Below are 26,849 nucleotides of genomic sequence, written 5' to 3'. Positions count from 1 at the left end.
AGACTCAGTAGCGGCACTACAATGACTGCAGCGCGGCTCACATCAAGAAAAGTTTACAAGCCGGCAATTTCTGGCACTCATTAAACATCTGATTGGCAAGAGCCTTAATGTAAAGTTTCAGTGCATCCCATCCCCAATTGGAATTGAGGGCACAGGCTAATGTTCTTGCACGAGAAACGCGGACATGTGTCTCAAAAGTAAGAGCTCGCAAGATTTATCAGATGTACAAAGACGTAATCCTCAATCACGTCAGGGCAATCGACAAGATGCAAAATCAAGCAGGTGGGATCCACGGACATGCTCGAGACAAGTGACGTTGTTGTACCGCATCAGAACCGACCCCACATACACCCCGGCTTGGTCATTCCAGACTGGGCGATGCGCTTCCCCGCTCTGTGCAGTCTGCGGTGACATCAGTGACATTTAACACTTTACTTGAATTTGCCAGCAGTTTCACGGGGAAAGAGAAGCGATGGTCCGCGGCCAGCAAAGGGGTTGCTATAACCACCGGACATTCCAAGATGTCCTTTTCCCGAAGGGCCCGCGGCAACTAGGAGAAGCGTGCAACGAATTTTGATTAACGTGAGTGTTTGAGCGAGTTGATAGTTCATCGTGAAGAACGGTAGTTCCCGCGCTGTCGAAATTTTCTTCGCGACAAATTTGATTGCCTTTCTGCAAGACACTGAGCTCTTAACTCCCGGTGATAGACCCCGACATTTCAGGGGATGCTCAGGTGGTACAATCTCCGGCCTTGTAGGGATGGCTAACCCCGCCTCGCCTACTGCAACATCAAAACCACGACCATCGCCTCGATAGAGCTGTGACAACGGAAACATTCCTACGTGCTCGAACACTTACAGAGAAGCAAGCAGTCGGGCGAGAACAAGAGAGAACACTGTCTTCATACAGCTCTTTTCTTCTGTTCATGGGTGTTCTTGTGATTATTTAAACCTCCTGTGAATTATGACATGTGTGGCGCTTTAAAATATCGGTTAATCTGAACGAGAACCTTCGCAACAAACAAAAAACAAAAAAATGGCAGATCCCACGTACCATGAGAATCCATGTTATGCGAAGCATGCGCACGAAGATGACTGTGTCGCAGTTTTTTCACATTGAGTGAGACGTTGCGGAATGACGCTCAAGAAATGTGCAAATGGTATACGCAGACACATACTTTGAAGAGTCGAACATGTGTTATAGGACAAGTTGCTTACAGTTGCTTAACGATGCCAACCGCAACATAGGCGTTACCAACACCTGACGCAGTAAGCTGATATGTATCACACACCAAAAAGAAAGAAAAACAGACATCACTCAAATAAGCGAGCGCCGCACGGCATCATGCTGTTGTGGCTACAACAGCCGCGACAATATATGAGGTACCTGAGATAAAACGCCGTTTCGCGCGTCGCCGAACATGATCACTACGCAACAAAACGCTGCGCTGTGAAATTTCTCCGCATGAATGTAAGCGAAACCTTCCCGCAAAGCACAGATCGCCGCACCGCAACGAGGTGTATACTTTGAAAACAGTGTCACATGTTTGTAATATGAGTGGCAGTCTAGGCGCTCTGCTGCACTTATTTCAAATCACCTATTACCTATTAGTCTCATGAATTAGAGGAAAAGGCATGCTACATGTGCTATACTACCTATAGTCGTCCATATTCACCGTTATATTTTATATGAAGAACGATATCGCTGCCTCCACGAGTTCTTTCTTTCAAGTTCATTCGGGGCACTGTCGCTTCTTCGGTGAAATAATATCTCTGGGGTCCCTTAATTAACGCTAAGACGACCTAAGACGAAAACTATTAGGTGTTAAATAAAGTGTATTCGTTTACATTGTTTCCTGTGTCTTCACCGACAACTTGTTCCGCATGCTACGACGTGACGTCAGAACGAATGTGGCAAGTCTCATTAAGACACATACGCAAGTTCATAGATGAATTTATTTCTTAATTCAACTGTTTTTCTTGAAGACCTCCTGACGCTTCTTCTTTATCACCTCGGCTTGAAGCTTTCGCAAATACGGAGTGGCTGCGCAGCTCGCGACTCAAGCCACACATTTATTATGGCTTCTTTTGCCATTCGTGGTGACGCCAACAACGTCCGATTTTCAAATTCATGCAATATATAAGGCTTCTGCATTAGCAAATTTCGTCCGTGAGCAGAGAACCTTCGGAACGTCGCGGTGTATGATGAACTGAGAGATGTAACTGTTACTTTCCTCATCATTATACAGCAGTCACGTTCCACCGCAGGCAGGCGATGTAATTAATGTTCAAGGCGTCGTTCTAATGCATGGTGCTCCTGAACAACAGCCGTTAGCCGTTCCGTACTAGAAACAAGGCAGAGAGAACGGCCGCGTCTGGGGGGTATCGCAACGTGAACTTGTTCAGAAACAGCAGACTATATATATATATATATATATATATATATATATATATATATATATATATATATATATATATATATATATATATATATATATATATATATGTCAAGCAAAACCAAAGTAGTGACATAACACAATTTCCGCTGAAAGCCCCGCTGTCGTGAAATTACGTGAGCCCACCAAAATATAAGCACAGACGTCACTACCTACTTTATTTCCCTCTCCCATCATTCTCAGCTGGCGAGCTTTGCCAAAACAGTACCATACAGTAATTTCAACATCTGCTTTCGGCACAGCAGGAAGGATTGACGCGATAAAGAGAACAGTTCGACAGATGGCGAGTAATAAAAGACAACTCTTGTTGATTGCATGCTGAACTTAAATGCTTCAGAACAGAAGTTTTCTTTCTCTTTTTTTCTCTTCGTTATTTTTGCCACGCGTTGAAACGCCAACAAGGTATTCACTTCGGTAGTTTCGCCATGAAAAGATGTTCATGGTAGCATTGGAGTCATTGCTCTCGCTCAGCCGTCGATAACCCGAGGCGATGACCGCATCAAATTAAGATTAATTATATTTGTTTCTTAAGTCCAGTAATGTCTGTAATGTGATAAGCAGTATAGTGGGAACTGATGTCATCGATACGAGTTAATCTGCTGAAAGCGTAGAAATACGACGTGAACGAAATGAATTCTACCTTTGTAAACCTTGGGCGTGGAACTTTCAGCCTATGTCACTCAAATGCATTTCCTGCGTTCCAGCACTCATTACTGCCGCATCACCCCTCGCCCTACCTTCAGCAGGAGGCTTGACACTGCTCAATATTTCGGTAGCGAATAGGACATCGCGTCCTTATTCTGTCATCGCTCCTGATTCAGTGACGAAGTAAATATAGAAGCAGTGAACAGGTCACTGAAACGCAGTGCACCGTTCTAGCGACAAAAAAGAAAAAAGCCGGCAGATCCCACGCATTGTGGGAATCGATGTAATGCGAAGCAGCCAGCAAAGAGCTGCATACATCTTCTTGTATGTCACTAAGGAAAATGCGTGTCATGGTTTTCATGTTAACTCCTATTATCTATGTTCGTCACACAGTAACGTCGCGCAATACCAACTTCCGGGTAGATCAAGCTAGGGAAACGGTCGCCAGCGCACCATGAGCGTGGTACGTAAGTCATGCTGTACATGACATGTGTCCTAACTTTCATGTTAACTCGTGTTATTTATGTTGGTCACCAATTCCGGGGTAGATCAAGCAAGCGAAACGGCCGCCAGCGCAGCATGAGCGGGGTACGTAAGTCATGCTGTACATGACATGCGTGTCATGATTTTCATGTTAACTCGTGTCACTTATGTTCGTCACACAGTGACGTCACGAGATACCAGTTTTGGTGCATATCAAGCTAGCGCAACGGCCGTCAGCGCATCATGAGCGTGGCACGTAAGTCATGCTGTACATGACATGCGTGTCATGATTTTCATGTTATGACTTGTCATTTATGTTCGTCATACAGTCATGTTACGCCATACCAATTTTGGTGTACATTCGATTAACCAAGCGACCAGGAGAGCACAAAGTCGTAGGCGGCTAGATAGATAGATAGATAGATAGATAGATAGATAGATAGATAGATAGATAGATAGATAGATAGATAGATAGATAGATAGATAGATAGATAGATAGATAGATAGATAGATAGATAGATAGATACGCTCAAAGTCGCAGAAGTTCGCTAAGAAATGCTTCGCATTTAAAAACCGCGTTCTAGCTGAGCGAGGCCGAGGGAGACTGAGAGAGCTCGCGGGCGACTTCACGAGGGCGACTTGGGTAGCGTCGACCTAGCCGCGAGCAAACGCCGCCGCCGACTGTCGCACCAGCGGGCGTAGAGCGCGGGCCCTGACATAGGATCACAATGTGTCCTCGCTTCTGCTTGTCAAAGCGATGCGGAACGGCGCAGCTCGCTCATGAGTGCGCGCGGCGCGCGCACCTCTCGCAGCACGTGGCCGAGACGGGTGCGTTACAAAACTCGCAGCTAACGTCACCGAAAGAGGCGCGAGAGGCTCCACTGGGTGGGGGAGGGCTACAGGTGAAGGGGTAGCGAAGGGAGTGGGTGAGAGCCCGCCGTAACCACGAAAACGAAAAACGGGAGGGCAAGTATTGCTTACGCAACGAGTCACGCAGCCCGACTTGGCATCTCTCCTCCTTTCGACTCGCGCTTCTTGCCCGCTATGTTAAGCTCGCATCCTCTCTTTGGCTTTCCCAACGCTCTCGACGTTCCCTTTGCAACCTGTGACGTAGCATTCTTCTTTCTCGACCGGGCTTCGTCCCCACCCGACGCTTCGCGCTCGCTGAAGTCAGCCCACGACTCCGTACACGCGGTGTGGGAACAGCGGGCGGTCCGCACGTCACATTTAGAGGCGCTGTGGGGGCAGGTGCGCTCGGTACTTGAACTGCAGACCTCGGGGTTGCCCCCACAGCTTTCGTCGTAGCGCAGGGAAGAGAATTCGTAAAACAGCCATGCAGATCCGTTATTTAGACGAGTCAACGCTCGATGAGCGCAGTGTATCTCTTTAATTCCTGCCACGGATTTCAAAGCTGCTCGGGACGAACTCGCCGACGGAGCAACGTGGAAGGCTGCGATGATCGCCGGAGAAAAAAGTTTGACGTCGTTCCTATCCTATTCGATTAATTAGTAAGCGCGGCAGTAGATTGACCTAGTAATTAGCGCAAGCTTGGAGAACAATAGTTTAATTCGTCACGTTGGGTGCGGTTCACGTAACCGTACTTTATTTTGCCATTTAATTAGCCCGTCTTTTTAACAGCAATCTTGGGGCATCATCAGTCACTCGCTAAAAATAAGGCTGATAGCGTTTCATTTTAGTCGTTGTTTTCATTCGTATAATAGCTTTGTGGGCGTAATATTTCGGCCACCATTATTATCGCGTGCTCATGTGGGCCGATAAATAATCCTAATTGCAGTTTTTTTTTTTCTTTTGCTCTTCGGCCAGAGAATTTCTTGTAAAAACCTACTAAAATCACATTACTAAGTGTTTCTAAAATACAATTTTTGATATATGTTCACGGAGGTTATTCTGAATTATCTTGTTTTTATGGCGCATGTCTTCCTTCTAACCTCCCATGGGTGTATGCTTAAGATTGAAACACACCTGCAGTTCACTTGGCCCACATGTGCTCCCAATTTCACCCTATCGTGCTGCGCGTTTTCACGTATCACTCTAGAGAAAAAGAGTCCTTTGACTCTTCTTTTTGAGTCCTAACTTGCCACGTATATGACTCTCTTTAAAGAGACACGTTAACGCTCTTTGGAGATTGTTCTATTCTCGTCGGAGAGTCGTGAAGCCAAAAAGAGAGTCATATACGTGGCAAGTCAGGACTCCCAAAGAAGAGTGAAAAGACTCTTTCTTTTTTCCTTAGAGTACGTATATGGTCAAAACATATATATTTTGTGCCAACGGAGTGCCTGCAAATTTAAAACACACACAAATCGTACGTCGAGAAAATCACGCAAGCTAGGTTCGTATGGCAGGAGAGAGAGAGATAAAAGCAAGTTGTTTGTAGGAAAGATGTGATCATACGAGAATTTTTATGTGCATATCATATATAACCATGTTTTTTTTTTCTTTTTTTTTTGCTACGGACGCTAGAGCTTTCCATACCACATATTTGAAGTGAAGTTGTATGTAGGAATTTCTTGCTGTGGCATTTAAATGTTCACCTGAACCGCGAGAGATAGTCATTCACGACAATCTTTAAAAAAATTATATAAAGTCCTCTACTCATGGAACATGCAGGGAAGAGGCCTCTCATGCGTTTGACACATCGATGCTACAGTCGCAATATTCGCTTTCGACCGTACGATGAAATGGGCCAGAAATATCCCGGTGTTTACTGTTATTAAGGGCCGTCGGGCATTACGTAAGGTGTGTGTGTGTTTGTGAAAGGAAAGGGTGAGGCGTCAGGTTGCGCAAATTTATTTTTATTTGAATGGCACGGACAACATTGATAGGAAATGTAACAATAATTCAACACTGCGTCCCTATTGTTACAATCAGGAAAACAGGTAGAGAGCACAAGTAAAGAAAAGCTGAAGGGTATGAAATAAAATTTGGCAGTTTATGCAGTTGATGTGGGGAAGGATTAGAAAATGGTGCTCTTCCATTTTTTTTTTTTTTTTGCAAAGATGTCGAATTACTCTTTTGGGGGAAACCACGTGGTCATTGAATGCTGCTTATACACCTCCTATAGCATCTCAGTGTTCCAGTGTAAGATAAAAGAATCTACACTTTAATGCCGAAGTGTGGCCGCCGACTCGACAACTAGAAATAAAAGTAGCAAATAAGAGACGAAAATCGTATCCCTAATTTTCGCTTTCTTTCATTCTTCTTTTACTTTTCCGTTCAGACTGAACGATATCCTTCAATGTATAACCCGTTCCCTACGTTTAAAATGTTTCTCGCGCAGCTGGTGCTCGGTTATTTCCGCTAATCTCAGTAAAAGTTGACAGTTGGGCCAGTTGGTGATAGTTCATGTTAACGTGTGAAACAGCGCACTGAGACAACGCACAAAAGGAACGTCGTTTTCTGTCCTGTCGTTTCGTTCCTTTTATGCCTTGTCTCAGTGCGCTGCTTCACACGTTAACATGATTTCCGCTATTGCTAAGTGCTCTGAGGTCTACGACCCAAGCATAAAGCGTAGCTGTGGTGTCGCTTTAGGTCTAGAAAAACAAGGTTGGTACGGTCAACGCAAGACGTTAAAGCACAGATATTTATTTCCGAGCTCATACGTCCCTTGCATATTCGCCGTTGTGACTTATAGCTACTAAAGTGTCGCGCTGCTATGCTAGAGGACGCGGGTTTCGATTTCCGGCCGCGGCTGCTGCATTCCGATGGGTCAGTATGCAAGCACACCTGTGTTCTTGGAACACCTGCGTTCCACGGTAACGTACCCCAATCGCTCAAAATTAATTTGCAGTCTGCCGCTACGGATGCCGAATAATTACATCACGGTTTTAGCATGCAGAACCTCAGAATTTAATTTTCAACGTTGGCTCGTAAACAGGTGTATCCTTGACACACTTTTTTACAGTGCCACATACAGCTCATTTTATTGCCCTTATCTGTTCGTCGCAAGCAACAATGTGATGTAACGAGCGAACGAAAGAATGCGAGCATTCGGCGTCGAGGTGCGTTGGCGACAGCCGCAGCAAAGTCGTAAGCGTCGCGCAGCAGGCAGTTATCGAGGTACAGATTAGCATATACATTTTGTGCATGTCGAAAGGCGTTCCGCGTATAATGATCGTTACAGCTGAGTCCGTAGATCGTATGCCGGTAATAAAATGTAAAGAACTTTCTCAGCGAATAACGCGTCGTGGAATCTCGCGTGACTCTGGTACTCTGATAACGGCAAAGAATTTGTATGGGAACACGCCGACCGAATTTGAAGAACGCAAAAGTTACGCTGACACGAGCTTGACAGGTCACTGAGCGCACTTTTGTTTGATTGGTGATGAAACCACTTTGCGACGCGCATTATGGCCGGTTGTCTCTAAAAGCGTGAAACTAACATAATTTGATGACACGGTTCTGGAGACTAAATTTAAAGCATGTGTAAGCGTTAACATAAATTATTGCATATTATATTGCAAATAATTGTAATTAAAAAATAAATAATTATCTAACTATTGGAAGGTCAGTAATGGTATAGCCATAAACTGAATTCAATGACCCACTCAAATTGCATGCGATAGTTATCTGCTGATAGTGAGCATTCTTAAAAGGTAAAAGATATTTCTAAATTCCTGCCGCCACACTCCACGTCCAATGTCTCGTTAAACACGGTATTGCCTTCACCAAAGCGATCTTGTGTAACAAGCTAATTGAACCAGAAGTTACATTAAGAACGTCAGGCAACAATACTACTTAATTTACCATTAGCTCAGTGTTTTCGATCTCTTCATTGCCAGTAGTGCACAGAAATGGAAAAAGTAAGTTGTGTCTCTATGTGAGAACGCCATGTCGCAAAGCGTTACAAGTTCACGGCCAGTCGGGCCAGATATACAAGTGTGCAGCTGTGCAGCTGGCTGCTGTGCAGCCGAGACAAAAAAAAATATTTTATTGCAGAACATTGCATACGCAGTTCATCTCCGGTGTGTCAAATAAGGTCTATTACGTTGCCGCCTCTCAGGTGTAACGGTAAACTGTCGTTGACAGCTTGCCCATGGGCAGGGTGCCTCTCCTGCAAATATCTTTTTTTTTGTGTGTGTGTGTGTGCAATGACTATGTTCTGTAACGCAGCAACAAACGTGTCTTATAATGCCGGTAGGCCAGGAGAAATAATTACAACTGGAAATAGATGTGTTCACATCTAAATGACGCATATCTTGGAGTTCTTGTGTAGTGAACATTCCAGCGGAGTCGTTAATTAAATGTTACAGAGCTAGATACTATGCGTACGATTTAATTGCAGTGCAACGTGTGATTTAGTGCGTAATTATATTCACTGTCCAGGTCATAGACATTTTATAAAGGACATAAAAACAGTCATCCGGACATATCTGTTCAAAGCTTTGCGCAAGGGACCTCAGGTTTTCAGGCTATGTGACAGTATACGTGTATAGTAACAGCAGCAGCATAATGAAAATGAAACGGGGCACGAAGTCAACAAGCTCCAGGCTGTACGTCAACAGTACGTAATACTGACGCCCCCGACCTCAGAGGCAGAACGCGCTGTGTGGACAGTCAGCCTTACACGCCCATCTCACGCGGCAGATGAATACAATACCCATTGTTTTGGCGCTCGTGCAACTGTGGGGCAAGGCAGTTCATAGAATCCCGTGCTTAATAACAAATGCGGGATTCAGAACTTCGGCACTAACGCATTCAATCTTAAGTCCGTTTGTTTGTTTGTTTGTTTTGCGATAAGCGGCGTTAAGGCAAATAAATTAACTCGTAAAAATTCCTTGTTAATACAAATGTAAACGTAGCACTTGAAGTATAACTAAACTTTCATCCGTAAATTTCGCGCGCGTGTGTGTGTGTGTGTGTGTGTGTGTGTGTGTGTGTGTGTGTGTGTGTGTGTGTGTGTGTGTGTGTGTGTGTGCGTGCGTGCGTGCGTGTGTGTGTGTGTGTGGTGTGTGTGTGTGTGTGTGCGCGCGTTTGTGTGCGTGTTTGTGTGTGTGGGTGTGGAGAGAGAGAGAGAGAGACGAAGGGGAAAGGGCAGTGAGGTTAACCAAGCTTTGGTTCGGTTGGCTACCCTACACGTGGGTTGCGGAAAGGCAGAATAATAGATAAAATAAAAAATAACAAGAGAAAGAAGAAGTGAACATTTAGTGTGCACTCTATTAGTGCAACACGAACTCGCGCTGGTAGTTCACAAACGCCCGGCAAGTCTGGTGGTCCTCAAGTAGCACAACAGGGCTCTCGTAGCACAACCGTGGGCCAAGTAGCACAACCGTAGGGACAAGGTTCCAGGAAATTGTTCTCTCTGGCAGTATTCATGCATCAAGCGATATATTTTGGCTTCTAGAACACGTCGTTGAGTCTGGTAGTATGGGCAGTGGCATAGGATGTGATCAATCGTCTCCTCACATCTACAGGCATCTACTGTGTTTGCTTTGTTCTCCTAGTGTGCATCGTATCTCTCTCCCGCTCTCATGAGCACAGGGCTCCTCTCGACGCAAGTCTTTGATGTGTTCTCACGTCATCGTTTCTCAATACTTTTTAAGAACTACCTCCTGATTTAAGTGAGCCTGAACTACTGGTGGTGAGTACAGCGCTTCAGTATCCGTACATCGGGAGGCCTACCTCTGGCCTTTTGTTTTATGTAACCTGTCTTTCTCCTTTTTTTTAATCCGAGACTGGAGACAGATTTTTTTAGGACGTCAGCACAAGTTATGAGCGCACCAAGAACTTCTTTACCTCTTAATTTACTTACCACGACCAGGTGTTACAGCTCAGCTCGAATGTTCTACTTCATTAGCAAGGAAGTGAACAATCGAGAACAATCGAGAAACTACTGTTACACAGGAGCCTAAGGAAGTGCGACACTCACTCACTCACTCACTCACTCACTCACTCACTCACTCACTCACTCACTCACTCACTCACTCACTCACTCACTCACTCACTCACTCACTCACTCACTCACTCACTCACTCACTCACTCACTCACTCACTCACTCACTCACTCACTCACTCACTCACTCACTCACTCGCTTAATCAATCGTTCAATCAGAAAAACTTGGCACTGAGCGCTTACGTGTATCATATTTCATCCTGTTTTGACGTCTCCGCGCTCTAGTTTCACAGTGACGAATTACTGTCGAGCGCGATTGTCCGTCCTACCGCACGTGAGGAGCCGTACTCGTAAGCAACGCACGTGCACGTTCACGAGTAAGCCGAAGCGATGAAACCGCACGCTCGCCAGTCAGTGCGTCATCGAAGGTTCGGCGACACGATTGTCTCGCCAGAGTCAGACGATAACACGCAGGGAATACGTGCGGCCGTCACACGCGCTTTATAGCGAGCCGTTCCAGTGTCGTAATCGACCGGGGGAGCACCCGGGAGTCCCGCGACGGCGTCGGTGGAAGCGGCCGCTCCAGACACCGAGGCGCGGGCACCATTCCAAGTTGACGTTGCTTCAGCCAGAACACGCGCGCACGCGGTCCGAAGAAAGAGCAGAGGAAAGGAGGGCTCATGCCCAGATTTAAACTCTGTGAAGGCCACGAGTGCATGGTGGCCAGCTAGAGAACACAATGGCAGGGCGACACTTGGGGACGAACTGGGACGGGCGATGCCCTTCAGCCATACCACGCTTGATGTTATGAGAGATCTGAGATGCGAGGAGGAGATCATCAGCAGCTGAAATCCGGAGCATTAGGGCGGTGGCTGCCAAATCCCGTGGTTCGTGTAGGCTGGAGGCCACCTGGTTTTGCCAACATTACAGAGTTTGGCAGTGCTGGCCGAGAAACAGAGATATCCTACAAGAAGCAAGTACGAAGGAACAGTGTTATCTTATTCTAATGTGCTTCTTGACCCCCCTAAATGCTGGAAATTGCTCAAATCTTTGGGTTCTAACAAATCCAGCTTTCAATTCCAAGTCTTGTTGCTTTGCCACAGTACTCATCTGCAAAGCGGAGAATCTCCTTTACCAACTGCAGCCACGTTGCGAGGTTTACCGACTGTTTCATTTGTGTGAAGGTCATAGTTAAATGGCATAAAACTTCATTGTAAACACGGACGCGTTTCTGAGACACTTTCACGGTAGAAATATGTCGTAATGAGGGAAACGAACCCCGGCAACGCCGCCTCCTTTTTAGCTCAGCAAGTCTAGCAATGACGATGACAAGGAACCTATCAGATGCCGGTGACTGCAAGGAAATGTCCATTAAGCAAATAGGATCTGCGAAGCTCGGTCAAGTGGTGAAACGAAGCTTCAACGTAGGCAAAGTCGACATTTCGTTCAATGTAGGAAAAGATAAACGTACAACCCACGAAATCTTACCGGAAATAAAACTTCGCAGTCGAAGTGGTTTTTTTTTTCTCAAAACTAAGCCTCCTTACGTTAACAGCTAAGAGTTGTTCAACAGAAAGCCAGTTGACTATGCTTCATGGGCAGACGGTACACAGGCAAAGAGATGGCTGGAGACATTGACGACAATATCATTAGAAGTCAACTCTTTGCCCCTTATTGCATGAATTCAGCACTTACTGTAAAAGGATCTTACTGCATATGTGGGGCCACTTGCCTCGTCCTGCCATTATCGCGACGAACGGCTGTCCTCGTTCGTCCAATGTCAAAGTCAGAAATCGTCGCTTTAGCAACGATACTGCATACAGTAGCCGTCTTGCTCTTCGCGTCTGGCGTTATCGCACGCACTGGCACCATCGCGTTACGCTTTCAGGGACTCGTATAATCTATTCGGGTGCACTGTGACACGCGGTCTCCCTTTGAACTGTATCTGTGTGCTCGTAATGATTTATCGCGACCTCGCAACATGCAGACCACGTGTGACCTCGCGGCGGATCATCTGTCGCCTTGGTTTAAAGGACGTCTTGCCAACGGCTAATAGGCATCCCTCGCCGGTGTTCGCATTATATAAAACATAAAAAAACTCGACGGGTACATTTGCTTCAATCGGCTGGAAGCGCACACTTACAAGGTTGCAAACGCTCTGTCAGTGGTTAATGTCTCCCTTTAATCAAAGGCGGCCCAAATTTACTCAAGGGGAGTTGGAGACGGTGCACAATGGTTGCTCGCATGCACGCATGCATGTACCAGCATGTATGCAAATTAGTCTATGGACAGAGTAAACTTATCTCTGAAAATAAGCTTCAGTTATATGGCATGTAAACGCACACTCTACCACGCGATGGGTCTAAACCATGTAGTTGAGAGAAAAAAACAGATGAATACCAGTCCTTCTGGGCCCCCCATTTCGATTCATTTGGTTGTGTCTAACAAAGAAAGGAGCCCCTCGAAAACAAGCACCAAAAATCCCCTTTCGTCCTTGAAGCCGGCGTTACTCAGCAGCTGCAAAAATACATAGTCACGTTGCAGCCTTGACAAATACAACTTCCTTTGTCAAAACTTGATCGCCGCTCACATTCCTTGTCTGACCACTGTTGATTACTTCAAGCAAACACGTTTCTGCGATCTCTTGTCTCGTTTTGATCTAATGGACGAGCGTACACAAATGGCATGCATGTCTTTTCACAGCTGTTACAGGTATGTCTCCCATCTGATGTTTTCGGTTATGTCAGTGAAGAAGGCTTCGACGTTACCAGACACAACGTCTATAGACATAAGCGGCACAGCATGTTCTGTTCGCATAGCACGTGCTAACCAACGGGGGAGATGTAATCGTAAAATCAAGGCAGGAGGAGCAATAAACTTTATTCAGCAGAGTGAACCGACGGCAGAGTCGTCCAAGGTGGACGGCGTCCGTAGTCCATGATGCCGTGGCCCTGAGCTGTCAGCTCGGCCCTGTTCACCAGACGTCGCTCGTCTTCAATGCTTGAGCTTGTCAGCTCCCACTGCTCGACGTTTGGTCCAGTCGTAGGTGGTGTTGATGGGTTTCGTCGGCACTCAAATACCATTTGGTAGAATGTAGTCGTTGCAGAAAAGAATGTGCAGTCGTTTCGGTAGCTTGTGGGATACATAGCGTACAAAAGGGTATAGTGAGGGAATGTGCCGCTCTGAACTTTCGGGAAGAACACTGCCTCTTGCCCCGTGAGATTGGAATGCGGGGGTTGGTAAGTCCTTCCACCCATTTATAGTGCCCAGGAATGTCTGTATATTTTCTCGGGCTGCATTCATGTGGGTCGCTCAGGTGAAATTTAAAATAACCTGCAGTGAAGGAAATTAAAAGGAGGTTTTTTTTTTGTATGTGCAGTTCCCAACACAGCCGATGTCGAGCTTCCGCCCGCATGCTCCGGCACGGAGAAGGACGCCAGGAGACGGCTCTACCTCACCGTGGCGACGACGTACATGGCCTCGATGTCGTTCGGCTTCGCGTGCACCTACTCTTCGCCCGCGCTGCCGGACATACGCAAGAGCATCGAGTTCTCGTCCTCCGACGGCGCATGGTTCGGCTCTCTCGTCACATTGGGGGCCGTGTTCGGCGGACTTGCCGGCGGTGAGTTCCCTCACCTACGCAGTGTGTCCATCAATCATAACAATTGAGTAAAGGAAAAAAATCCGGAGGTGACCCTAATCCTTGACTTCGGTGTCTGGTAGTGGTACTCGCACGTCGGTGTTCGTGTGCCCTGGTGTTAACCTTGTGTTTCGCGCGCTGCCAAAGCGTATCTCGGAGGCCACGTAAAAAGAAGCGAGTGCTTGAGATCTACTCCGCCAGGTGCCGCAACGATCCAAGCAGTTCATAATATATCAATGAATTCAATCAATTAAATTTCATTAATGGTCCTGATAGTTAATTGACCCTTATTTTAATTAATGTTATGCGCCGATATCAAATGTATTCCATATAACTGTTAACTTGAATCAGAACCATCAATTTCTCTTTTTAGAAGCCTTCTTCAGAATATTCGTAAAACCGGAAAGAAGTGCTCGACCGGAAGTGCTTGGAAGAGAGACATGAGTGTCAATCGGTAGTTGTGCCAGCATAGTGAAAGCTCGTTAATTCGGAAAATCGGATAATTCGGACCTGTTCTCTGGTCCCGGCCGGCATATGCATTGTTCAGTGGCATCAAACTCTCGTTAATGCGGTCATACTTCGCCGCAGCCCGGTTAATTCGAACGATTCTCGGAGCGCGCCAAGCGCCACAATTGAGCGGCGCAAAGTAACGAAAAAGGTGTTCGCGGACAACCGAACCAAGGTGGCGCAGTCTGCATCGCCGTCGTCATCAGCACGAACCGTATAGTAACAATGGTAACGACGTTTTGGGTTAGCACTTTTCGGATTAGTTAAGACAGGGAGGTCTTGAGCCGCGGCCACATTGTGAACAAAGTCGCGAGTAGTGAAAATTGCAGCTTTTACACCGCTCTTGTGCAAAGTAAGCACAGGATTTACGTACCCATCAAGAGGATGAAGGTGTATTGACATAATACAATTTTGTTTATTGTTTTCTCTAGATAATTTAAAATTCGGTTAAATCGGCCTTTTTTGTTAGCTTCCGTGAAATCCAAATTAACGAGCTTTTACTATAATATTAAGCGCGTTCTAAACTATTTTAAAATCATCCTGTAAATTATAGGGCAATGTGAAATGGCCAACGATATATATATATATATATATATATATATATATATATATATATATATATATATATATATATATATATATATATATATATAAATATAAATATATATATATATATATATCGGAAAATTTGACAAAGTCTGGTCTTTGACAAAGTCTGGTCCACCAGACGAAACGTTAGTGAAGATATACAGTGCCAAACCAACGAAAGTCTTAGTTTCTTTCTTCATCCCTTATTCCATCGGGGTCCGCGTGATTCTTTTCCCACTACTATATATATATATATCTATATATATATATATATATATATATATATATATATATATATATATATATATATATATTCGCTGCCTCAGATGTGCTGCTTCTGAGAGTCGGTAGGTAGCGACTGTATTGATACTGCGAAGTAAAAAAAAACTGGTTTTATTTCCAGGTGCAGGTGGAAAGAAAGGACCGCACGCCCTCAGGCTTTCTGTTACGGCTTAAATATCGGAAATTGCTTTATTCGTGCGGGTTGTAGTATCAATTGTCCTTATTTTAAGACGCCACATATTCCCACCACTATTCCTGTTATTTTATTTATTTATTTATTTATTTATTTATTATTTATTTATTATTTATTTATTTATTTATTTATTTATTTATTTATTTATTTATTTATTTATTTATTTATTTATTTATTTATTGAATACTGCTGGCCTGAATTTCTAGGCCTTGAGTAGGAGTGGATTGGTTACATTTTGAGTACAATGCACGTGAACAACAAAAGAGAGCTCACTTACTAACGAAACGACAGAAAAAAGTCAGCTGGTGTGTCGAACACAGCACTTCATGCAATAATACAATTTGTAGTGGTAAACATTTGGTATACAAATATAAGTATTGACGCTTTTACACAACACACTACTTCACGTTTGAAATGACTAAAAAAAAGATGGTTGATCCCTCCGTCATAGGAATCGGAATAACACGAAAGTAAAACGTGCCCTTACAGAAGTAACTGAATGTTTACTCTACATTGATATAAGAGAGTTTGCACAATGTATATTGATGTCTGGCAGCTATAGCACCGTTTAACGTGGATGTACCCACTTTGATGATTGGTGGCACACCTCCATCCCGACGACTAACGTCCATGCTAAATGGTTAAACAAACCTTGTGGTAGCTGTAGTAGTTAACGGTGAAAGCGTAATCAGAGAACGAGGTGTGATAGCCAGAAGAGCGTCGCATGTTGGACGCAGAACTTGGTCGCCATCCCGCAGCATGTTAAAATGCGATTGAACACCACGGCCGGACTAGAGGGAAACGCAAAGCGCGTCGTGCCGCCCCGGTAGCGCGGCCGCGACTTTTCTCGGGGCGAGTGCGTGAGCGGGGAACGCGGTGTTACAGCCAGGTGAGGCAGGCGCGCGGTGCAGAGCTATTTTTGGTTTGGATTAGCGTGATGCTATGAGCGAGGACGACGCTTTTAGGACGCTTCGGCTAAGATCGCCACCTCGCGGTGTGTTAAGGCAGTGACAAAATTGACCTTCTATTGAAAACGCGCCGAATGGAACGGATGTGTAACGCATTGCAGGTGCTATTCGCGGTGGCCACAGTAATGACGAATTATTTTACTTTACCGCTCCCAGAGGGCAACACCACCCCGCCGACCGGGAGAGTAGTAGATATAAAAGGCGCGTTTGTAAAGCCTCTCGAGTCTGTGACCGTGCGCAGTGGATAGCGTTCCCGGCATCTGTTGTTGCGGACCGAGCGGTCGTGGGTTCGATGCCCGTTGGCGGAACATTTTTTCTTTGCCACCTGATCGTGTAAATTTTTTCGACGTCATTTCAGTGACGGAAATACGTCACTGAAGTCTTGGTGGACCCCGGCATAAAACACTTTCGTGTTAAAAAGAAACAATTGTCTGTATAGTGCGTTTTACATCTTAGTGCACTCTGCATTATTAGAAGAGAAAAACAACAAAAAAAAGAAAGCAAAGATAACCAAGACATGTGGGCGACGTTCTTGTGACACCTTGCTACAGCACTGGTGAATAAAGACACGATCATTTCGTCCTCTGAAGTGCGGCAATGAAAGCGGAAACAGAAGGGCACTCGATTATTTCTCTGGGAAAACGGTTCCAATATCGGATGGCACGGGGGAAAAAAAAGAGTTCATGGAAGAGTTAGTCTTGCACAAAATTTTGTTGACCTTTTTTGAGTGGAAAGATCGAGTGGAACGCTGTGACCTCCTGACCCTTGAATACGTTTCACATGTGTATAATACTTTCTGAAGGGGCGTTTAAGGAAAGCGCGAAACTTTTAAGCAATATCGTCAAGGCATTGACGCTGAATCGCTTCGTACTAATAAATGAACCAGAAATACCTATGAGCAATCTATAAGTGATCGTGAGCATGATAACGTCAATATTAATTATATTTGGAGTATTACGTGTCAAACCCACGATATGATTACGAGGCACGCCGTAGTGGAGGGCATCGGAAATTTTGACCATGTGGTGTTCTTTAACGTGCACTCACATTGCACAGTACACGGGCCTCTAGCATTTCCCCTCCATTGAAATGCATCCGCCACGGTGGTCTAGTGGTTATGGTACTCGACTGCTGACCCGAAGGTCACTGGATCGAATCCCGGCCGCGGCGGCCGCATTTGCAATGGAGGCGAGAATGCTTGAGGTCCGTGCACTTCGATTTAGGTGCACGTTAAAGAACCCTAGGTGGTCGAAATTTCCAGAGCCCTCGACTACGGCGTCTCTCATAATCATATCGTGGTTTTGGGACCTTCAACCCCTACACTTATTATCCATCGAAATGCGACCGCCGCGGCCGGGATCGAACCCGCGGCCTTCGGGGCGGCAACCGAGCACCGTAAACGCTACACCACCTTGGCAGACCCCATGACAAGGTCATTTCCAAATAAAGTTGCGGTAGAAAATTTTGTTACGCACTTTGACAGCAAGTTACTGTAGACACCCTGTTAACGGCAACCCTCAAGTCATAAATACTGCACTTTGTATCAATAGCAGAGCCCTGAATGCTTGCCCTGTTTTGTGACTGTATCTGACGAGTAGGTCTCTTGTTAATCCTGCGCGCGTCTAACATCGCTGTTAAAGCATGGTGGTGTCAAGCAGCAACCTAAGCCAAACATTTTTTTTAATGTTATATAATATCAACACAATGCTGACACTAACCTTGACGACTTCGAATCACTGCAGGTGATACATTTACGGATAATTCCTGCTTGCTTTGTTATCCCGTGCATTGGATGCGAATCGTAATTCGACAGATACGTCTAAATGCGAGATGAAGCCTGTAATCGAGGTTATTTATCTCACATCACAAACGGCCACGCCTTCCATTTCTCAGGCCAACCCTCGCAATATGTTCCACTGCTGCTTATCTGCACATTGTAAACAAATGACAGTTAGCTGTAGGAGAAACAATGCAATATCTTGCGAAAGAGAAACAGGACACATTCCACTGCTAAAAGCAGGCGTAGCCCCAGATACAATCGCGTAGTTCTTGCTAAAGGAACCTGCAACGTGTTACTGCGTAGCAGTGATTTAAACGGCTCGTTGCACCAGAACCTTGACTTCGACGTTATCAATTCTCACACTACCACATCGCCGGGGCGAAAGTGCTGATAACTTCCCGTCAGGGAAGCTAACTGCAGTGGAAATGGAGTGTTCACATGCCGATTGTTGTGCCGTTAGGGAACATCAGATAGTAAGAATTACAAGCCCCCGCCTCTGTTTCCAGTGTTGCATAAGGTTCTGTTACGTTACGTCGTAAAATCTTGCTGAGTAGTAGTTCGGTAATTAAGTTCATTGTGCAAGACAAAGATGTCAGCCTTGAAACCAGAAGTCGTTTTGTAAACGCCATGATCTTTCCCGTGGTAACGTACGGGTGTGAGTCGTTGACCTTGCGGAAATATCAAAAATAAAGAAAGCCAAAGCCTTTTAAATTATGGTGCTGGCGTAGAGTTTTCATAATCTCGTGGTCTGTAAAGCGGACAAATAGTTCTCTCAGAACTCGTCATTGACATTGTTAACAACGACAACATTAAGGCACCAACATGTTTTTAAGGCTCCAATATTAACAAAGTTCTCTTCGCTTTACATTGTTTATACAGCAAACACAACTATCCTTGTTCTGTTATATTGTTGGTTAAGGATATAATGACGAATACCATTGACTGGTCAAAAAGTGATGAGCACGCTGCATCTGTCTGAAAAAGCACTGCTGATTTCTTAAGTACTTTGCATCTATAGTGCGAACGCAATCTAAACGCAGCACCACTTTTGACGTGCCGATCTTGCAGATAGTATTCATGTTAAAAGACTGGGCGTGCAAACACGGACAAAAAAGAGAAGTCAATACGCAACGAACGCCGCATGTCTTCTCTCTTTTGTCCATGTTTGCACGGCCAGTTTTTTAACATCAATGCGGACCAACTAGCTCAACTCTCTGTTATTTTCGCATGTAGTGCCGAAGAAGAATCTAAGAAATCGGGTTTAAAGCGAGAGGGCGTAGACTTGTGTGCACATTTTCGACGCACTGCCGATAACCTTCAGGGCAGTAACTGGCGATGGTGGCCACTGAACCCTAGAAAAAGCGGAAGGGAATACAATAGTGAAAGCAAACCTTTCGCATTCCTTTCAACTCGACGACGATCGTTTTTGTCACGCCAAAGTACTAAACGAAATAATATGCGACTGAACTGCATACTTGTACATCTGAGCCCTAACACGGCCTAAGTGAACTAAATGCTTATACATTTTCTAAATGCTGTTTACCATTGGTTTTATACGTCTACAAGGTCTTTGAATTGTGTGACTTACCTTCACTAGCTTAGAATATGTTTGCTAACCGCCGGACTTCTCACTGCCATTATTATTTTGGAAGTCTGAAAAGTAGTTTAAATGAATACTTTTACAAAGGATCTTTGCTTTCAGCATTATATGTCCGTAGCATTGTCGTAGCCAGGGGTGTGGCTGTATTCGCTTCCTCTCCCGCCTCCTCGCCCGAAATTTTGAAATTTTGCATGCACACATACAAACGCACACACGAGCACACATAAAGCCCCCTCCCCGCCGATAAAAATTTCTTGGTAATCGGGTCCTTGAGGTCATGTATAGTCCGGTGGCCTCGGTAATGGAGTTCACTAGCAACTTTTCGCATTTTTTTAACCTTCCAAGCCCTTGAATAGCGTGCTCTTCTGACAGGTTAATGAAACGTGTGGAACAGGCACGCAGAAGGAGAAGAACAAAATGTATCTCGGTTTGTGGCATGCGCAGGAACGCTACACTCCTGTAACAGCGCTTTCTGATCGTAATTGAGTAAAACGTCTTCTTCTAATGTTTTTTTTCTAGTGCGCTGTGTGTGGACGACGCTGATTCGAACACATCACCTTCTGGTCTACACAACCTCAGTGGAAATTCTGCCTGCTGCTGCACTAACAATAATGTGCTCTTTTCTTTCTGTGCTGTGGCAGCTTTCATTCAAATATTTTAAATAGTTCCATCAAGAGGAGATTTATGCGTTCACTTCCACTTACGAATGCCCACAATCATATTTATGACTACACCTTCACGGTGATCAAGTACCATCTGGCCATTCAGGTCTCATCAGCATACGCTGGTGCAACGCAATATACGTACATTTTCAAATTTCTAGATGAGACGATTATAGAAAAGAATCTATAATCATCTATATCATCTATAATATGCACGGTTATTTCTCCTCATATAAATGTGAAAATAAATAATTTATTAGGACGTGGCTACAAGAAAAGGAAAGGAACAACATAAAAAATATCGAACATACACAATGTATGAACGGGTATGACAGTCACGAGGTTTATCCTTACAATAAACTGCTTAATGAGGCCCCATAAAGGTTTAGATGTACCAATGTGATTCGAGATGTTTGTCTACGCAAAATTTTACGCGTATTAACCTAGCAGCACATGCAGAGCTAAAAAGTAATATGTGTGAGAGCGTTGTAGATCTTTCATTAATCCGTCCATCAGCGCGCATGGATGATAATACGGCGGTTTTTGCTAATACACATCAGGTACATTGTCATCGTGCAATAAACCTTTCAAGAACTGTTGCGTCAAGTCTGAAAATGACATTTCCGTGTGCAGCTCTCTTGCACTCCTTTAGAGCGACAGAGTTGTTGACATTCGCTTTGTTCTTTTATCTGGCTACGCAGGTCAGTTGGTGAACCTGATCGGACGACGGGGCTCGCTCTTCACCGCCGCTGCGTGGTTCATGGCCGGCTGGCTGTGCATTATGTTCGCGCCGTCCACTGCGCTGCTGTTCGTGGGTCGCGTACTGACCGGCATCGCCATGGGCATTACCGCACTCACCGTCGCCGTCTTCATCTCTGAAATCAGCCCCTCCAGCATACGTGGCCTTCTTAACACCCTCGCCAACGCGATCCTCTGCGTCGGAATTCTGCTTACGTTCTTCCTGGGCAAGTACCTCTCCTATCGCTGGCTGGCCGCCTTCTGCTTCGCACCGAGCGTTATCATGGCGCTGGCGCTCTTCTGTGTGCATGAGTCGCCGCGCTGGCTGCTTCAGAAGGGACGCCGCCAGGCGGCCATTGCATCGCTGCACTTCTACCAGGGTCCCAAGATTGCCGAGGAACTGAGCGCCCTCGACGCGAACCTCGCTAACATGCAGCCTTTCGCCCTGAGCGACGTAACCATGCCGTACATCTACAAGCCCTTCTTCTGCACGCTTCTACCAATGTTCATGCAGCAGGCTTCCGCCGTTTGCGTCATCCTCTTCTACGCGCAAGACATATTCGAGGACGCCGGAACGTCCATTTCCGCCGACGACTGCACCATCATCGTGGGCGCCCTCCAAGTCGTCGTGCTGTTCGTCGCCACTGTGCTGGCCGACCGACTGGGACGCAAAGTGCTTCTCATTGTCTCTTCGGCGGGATCTGTTGCTAGTCTTACGCTCCTGGGCATTTCCTTCCACTTGAAAGCTACTCGTGGTCAAGAGTTCCTGGACTCCTACGGCTGGTTGCCCCTCGTAGCTATCGCCATCTATTTCTGTTCATATGCGATAGGACTCGGACCGCTGCCTTGGGTGCTGCTGGGAGAAATGATCCCGCTCAGGGCCAGAGGCTTTGCCACGGGCTTCTGCACGGCGTTCCTGTTTGCGCTAGCATTCCTGGTCACCAAATGCTACGACGATCTAGTGAAGTTCATGACAGCGGCGGGCACTTATTGGATGTTTGCGGGTCTTCTCGCCGGCTCGCTTATCTTATTTGTATTTATTGTGCCAGAAACCAAAGGCAAAAGCCTAGAAGAGATAGAGCTCATATTCGGCAAGACCGACTCATCGGCCTCCCTCGACACCATGGACAAGGATGTAGAAATGAACGTGAAATGAGAAAGCTTGAAGGATATCTATTCCTCGTGGGAAGGACATTCAATGTGACATTCCTGCGCATGTGGCGCACAACGGAAAGTTCTGCAGTGGTGCCAAATATGCCGAGTTTTTGTTGTTGGTTTTTCGGAGACCTTTTAACGTTTCTTTAATAGCGCCGAGAACGCGGGAGTTCTTCTTCCTAGTAGGGGCATTTACAATATTGTGTGTGGGACCGTTACTCCATCGTTGAGGGTAGATTTTTAGTGAGCACGTTGTAGTGCTCGGCGAATCTTTGTTGAAGCTGTTGCTGTCTTTTTTTTTAAGATGTCGCAAGCTATGTTACCAAAATGAATTCACCTGTAAAAGCGTGCGTGTCATGCTGCCAAGCACGAGGGCGCGGGTTCGATTCCCGGTCATGGTGGGCTCAATTGGATGGAGGCGAAATGCAAAGAACACCCGTGTGCTTAAATGAAGCTGCACGTTAAAGAACCCCAGGTGGTCTAAATTGATCCGGAGTCCTCCATGCGGAATGCCTCATGATCATTCATGGTTTCTGGTACATAAATCCCCAGCAATTACTAATTCCTAATAAAACCACGACAAGATGCTTTAAAGGCGCGTCGAGAACGTAAAGCTGTATTTATTTATTTAAGTTCATGTCATTGACCCCGAACGTATTTTTCCTGTGAGGCGCCATGAAGCAAAGTACAACTTTCTCAATGATGCAATAACGACTGCTCATCCTTCATCGGCTGGTTTGATTTCGTTGGGGGTTTTCCTAGGTAGCTTGCTGTCAAACAAGCAACAAGCACACCAGCTCATTACATTACGAGATCGTGCCCTAAAGGTCATCTATGATCTCCGTGGCCAAGATGTATTATCGGTATAGCGATAGAATGCGCATTGCATTCCGTAGGGTTCCTACTTGCTCAACCACAAGGACAGGATATCTATGTTGTATGCGTGGATGATAATGATAGAAAGAGACGGCTCTAACACCGATCTTATTGGTTGGTCAACAATGTGTCAATGTACGCGACTGGTACAGGCCATGATATAAGCAATGTACGAATAGCAACGTCGGCGAAAGTTGTGTACGCACTTCTTTTCATACTAATAGCATTTACTATGCAAACTAGTTTCCGTAGAGTCTAGTCATGAAACGCCCCTGTTGTTATGACTTAAACTAGAGTTGCTAGTTTAAGTCACAAACTAGTTGCTCAAAGAATTGTGTACCTGAGGAAAGTGCTACGTTCCTGTGGGAAAATATGTGCATCTTGCGTGCCCTCTGGTTCCCCTAGGGCAGGTTAGAATCGAGTGCATTTTGTAAAGACTTCAGTTTGTGTACGATATCCCTTCCTGGCCACAGTACTCGTCTTACTATACATGTAGTGTGTTTGCTTGTACAGCGTATTTTGTTTTGTGACCAATCTGTATGCTCCTATGAAAGTGTGTGAAAGCGTTCTAGAAGAGGAATTTAACATATATCAATAGTCGCATAACCTCGTACTTAACTGTCTTTTTTTATTTTGTAACTTAATCCATTCTCTACAAACTTTACTTTTCTGTTGCACTCTTTTTTGTTTTTGTTTTTTTTTTTCTAGATTGAACTTCGCTGGTTTCAGCGTGTACAGTATCCAAACATAGCTCACTTAAATAGAAATATTGTGTTGCTTGCGCACTTACGTGTATAATGAGCGGACAGTTTTCTTTTATTTCGATAAAACCCGGCCTCTGTGTAGCAGATTAAATTATGTGTAAAACATTCGATGGCTACAGAAGTCTGAACTTCCCATTAGTTAGTGCATGCGAAGCTACCAAGAGTGTAACGTCATCCAAAACATGCAGTCATGTTCCAAGGTTGCAATGAGTTGTTATTTAAATCGCAGAAATACGATATTAGCGTATGATTGATGCATTGTATTTCATGTTGCTGTATTTTTTGCTATTAGGCACCTCCTCCTCCCCCGTCCCCATATAAGTGTATTCCATAATGTGTGGAACTGGGGACTCCATTACCACCGCATAACTTCAAGTCGTTATGAACGTCGTGGTTGAATGGTTTAGCCAGTGCCACAGCTACTGAGTCAACCAGCCCCGAGAAATAATATTTTGTCTTTAAGTGGGCACAACTGAAACGGTTGTCACTTGCCATGTACGCGTTTTGTTCACCTTCGTCGTGATATAAAGAGAAGTGTATTTTTATACCCTTGGCCTCACTCATTTCTTTGCTTTATCGGGCTACTTTGGTACCGCAGTAATAGCTTACTGGGAACACTTGTCCCTGAAGATTGTATCTCACAGGCAACTCACAAGACGGGCCTGTGACACAACCTTACAAGAGAAGGAGAGAGAGAGCAAACAAGAAGGGCACTGAGGCTAACCTCGATTCGGAGAAAGTTCATCTTGGCTACACACCTCAAATTCTGCCGCTGAACTTTGTGCAACTACTGCATTGCTTACTTAATCAAGCGCCTAGACTTATAAACATGGCATTGCTGTATTGCGATACAAGCGGCCATGTACAAGTCATGTACTGACGTAGAGCGCAGCTGATGTCTGAAACCAAATTTAGAGGTTTCGAAAGGCTGGGTATCCCGACTTTATTTTAACTATGGGTCCTGCAGGAAGGGTGGCAATGAATAAACGCATCTAGCACATGTGAAGACCCAGCAAAAGGCGGGCGAAATAAGCTTTCCGCCCTGCCATATGTTCATCTACTTGCGCACATACTAAATAACGTCACATCCAGTTCTTTCCTATTCAAATATTTCAAATACATCGTTTTCACTGCCCATATTGGCAGCACTTGTGAAGCATGTGGTAGAAGTCCAATATAAAAGAAAGAAAAGCGGGCTGATCAAATCAAGCGCTCGTTCACTTTGTGTGCAACGAATGCAATCTACCGCATACTGCCACGCGCGAACGTCAGGACTACAAGAAAACGGGGAGAAATAGGAAAGAATAAGCCATTTTCACATCTTATAGCGCATTGTTCGGACCATCAATGCGGGGCAGTGTATATTTACGCGCTAATCTTACGCAGACGCACCGACGTGAACAAGAGGGTAATCTTGGGGGCCTGCGGCATTATCGAGCGTACTGTAAGCGGCATCAGCTAGTTGTACATACCTCTTTAGACGATAAGATCAAATACCTCATACACACATGCAAAGGGTAAACAAAATGCCTTGCCTTTAGGGTTTTAAACACAGGAGCTCGGCAAACCCCCGCGTCACCTCGACAAAAGACAGCCTAGCTATGACGTCACCTCGCGTTTCCTAGCAACCATCTGGCACAGACGCACCTACATCGCGCACCTCAGACACCGCTTTACATGACCACGTAACGCTAAGTCACGTGACTAGAATCACGTAACTTCACGTAAGAACTACTCGCGTGAGTAAAAATCCCGTAACATCACGTAGCATCTTCTCACGGGACTGAAAATAACGTAACATCACGTAACTAGTCACGTGACAAAAAAGTCACGTAACAACTAGTCACGTGACATGTTCCCGGCAACTGATCATCCAACTTGCGTATACTCTTCTCGCACCGCATTACCCCTCTTCCCCCTCTCACGACCGCACCGCAGTAGCATTCTTCGCAAAACTTTGAAGAAGCTAGTTCGAACACTACTTCCGCTGTTGGTTCCAGCCTTGCGCTACCAGTGCAAGCTGCGCACATTTTTCTTATTAGGTTGTCTTCTGTCTTCGTGTTGCACATGCGCTCTCACATAAGAGTTTGCGTCTCGTGCAATATGCGCGAGATTGGGAGCCAGCATTCTCCGTTTGGGCATATCTGTTGGTTGTGTCTTCTCATGCGCTGGTTAAGTTACAAGATGAAGTCCAGCTACTTTAGAAAGGAAGCATTAGCACCTGTCAACGCATCCGTCGTTGCTTCTCGCAATACGTCAGTAAGTTTTCGTTTCTTATGTATTTGGAAAGAAAATGAATGCTTGACAACTTCGAATTGTGATATATGAAATTCATTATGAATTCAACAGCGATAACACTTTTATTCAAAATATGCCGCATCTACATACATCTATAGCAAAACACAAGCACAAAACTACTGTGTGCAGCAGCAGAAAAAGCTAATGGTTGCAACAGCCAAAAATTGGGCTTCTTGGTTGATGATGTACGAAATTAGTAGCGCTGGGCTATCATATAACGATGAAGAAGAAACAATGACCAAGGAGCTAACCTTCAACATTTTGTTTTATTGATTTATATAGATATCTACAAGTAAAGGTTCGGTGGGTATCAAATGGCACGTGCACAAAGAATAACTTCTAAGGAACGAAATCTCGTTATCAC

At 45.2% G+C, this 26,849-nt stretch overlaps 1 protein-coding gene across 4 annotated transcripts in view; it reads left to right on the top strand.

Annotated features, from left to right (window-relative positions):
• The window catches only part of LOC119394047 (facilitated trehalose transporter Tret1), a 53,439-nt gene extending 30,133 nt beyond the window's left edge, over positions 1–23,306 (top strand). For 2 of the 4 annotated variants that reach the window (XM_037661264.2, XM_037661265.2), the window contains exons 2-3: positions 13,814–14,056; positions 21,356–23,306. In XM_037661264.2, coding sequence (XP_037517192.1) covers positions 13,814–14,056; positions 21,356–22,548 — 1,436 coding nt within the window. In that variant the 3' untranslated portion in view covers positions 22,549–23,306. Of the gene's footprint in view, positions 1–4,846; positions 5,058–10,163; positions 10,182–13,813; positions 14,057–21,355 lie in introns of those variants that run through there. The other 2 variants (XM_037661266.2, XM_037661267.2) reach the window with 2 other exon arrangements.
• The last annotated feature ends 3,543 nt before the right edge of the window (positions 23,307–26,849 follow it).

This window comes from Rhipicephalus sanguineus, chromosome 5, assembly GCF_013339695.2.
Source record: "Rhipicephalus sanguineus isolate Rsan-2018 chromosome 5, BIME_Rsan_1.4, whole genome shotgun sequence".
NCBI classification, from domain to species: Eukaryota; Metazoa; Arthropoda; class Arachnida; order Ixodida; family Ixodidae; genus Rhipicephalus; species Rhipicephalus sanguineus.
The sequence above is the reverse complement of the archived record's forward strand: the minus strand, read 5'-3'. Positions and strand labels throughout refer to the sequence as shown.